Source organism: Gaeumannomyces tritici (assembly GCF_000145635.1).
Source record: "Gaeumannomyces tritici R3-111a-1 unplaced genomic scaffold supercont2.211, whole genome shotgun sequence".
NCBI lineage: Eukaryota > Fungi > Ascomycota > Sordariomycetes > Magnaporthales > Magnaporthaceae > Gaeumannomyces > Gaeumannomyces tritici.
The window spans coordinates 1-1,009 of NW_008804755.1; the positions used below are offsets into that span (position 1 = coordinate 1).

At 62.7% G+C, this 1,009-nt stretch overlaps 1 protein-coding gene across 1 annotated transcript; it reads right to left on the minus strand.

The window, feature by feature from the left end:
• Positions 1–38: 38 nt before the first annotated feature.
• On the minus strand, positions 39–670 carry GGTG_14271 (hypothetical protein; the record flags this gene model as incomplete). Its single annotated transcript, XM_009232198.1, has 2 exons — positions 39–120; positions 233–670. Coding segments are annotated over 2 exons (520 nt in total), but the record flags the coding sequence as incomplete, so codon positions are not given.
• Between the last annotated feature and the right edge of the window lie 339 nt (positions 671–1,009).

The following is a 1,009-nucleotide window of genomic DNA, read 5'->3' on the forward strand; positions in this document are numbered from 1 at the left end:
CGTAGTACCGTACCCCCCCCCCCCCCCAAGATACTCACCCGGAAGGCTCTGGATGTTGTAGGCCGCATCAGGGATCCACTCAAACCAGAGGTTCGACGTCTGCACGCTAGAAGAGCTGATCTGCAAACCTGTTAGTCAAACCGGCACACGGCATGAAAAGCAGCACACAGGCCTAATGTTTGAGTATGGGTATGGGCACGGGCGTGTGTAGAGGGTTCTGGGCTGTATCTACCTCTGTCGTAGCGCCGGCCTGGACCAGAGCGGTAGCGCAGTTAGCGCCGTCCATGCCGACCCACGAGGCCACAAACTGCGGCGTGCCCGTCGAGGGGCGGAGGCTCAGGTTGGGCACGTTGAAGACCCCCGACACGGACTTGAAGCGGTTCGTGGTGGGCGTGTGCTGCGAGGCGCCGCACCAGTTGCCGCTGTAGCCGATGGGGTTGGACCTGCGGCTGCTGCTGCTCTTCCCGCCGCCGCCGCCGCCACCGCCACCGGCCTCGGTGCCGTTCAGGCGCTCCAGCTGGCTCGGGGTCAGCTCCTTGCGCAGTAGCGTGATCTTGGACGGGTCCACGGGCGTGTTGCCGTTGCGGAACGCGGCCACGACCTTGACATCGATGGCGAGCGCGCCCCGGGCGAGGAGGAGGACCAGGACCGAGACGAGGTGCCAGAGCATCCTGCCTGTGTCCGGGTAGCCGACTAAGGGTGGGAAGAGTGAGGGGAATATATGTAGAAGTGAGACCCGATATAGGTCCAGACGGCACGCACAAAGGTGCCTTGCTCGCGCGCACGGGGGAAGGAGTGCTATGAGGGGTCTGAGTGGGATTCTGGTTCGCTACCACGCTGCAGGGTTGGGCAAGGGGTCCGAGTGACGGGACAGGCGGGAAGTATGCAAGAGCAATCTGAATTATGTAGGGGGACGGTGCCAAAGCGACTGTCAGAATCTGGGGGATGCGAGCTGGAGAAAGATGTGCCTTTGGTTGGAGGTGCTGTCTTGAAGCAAGGCCGGTGCTGC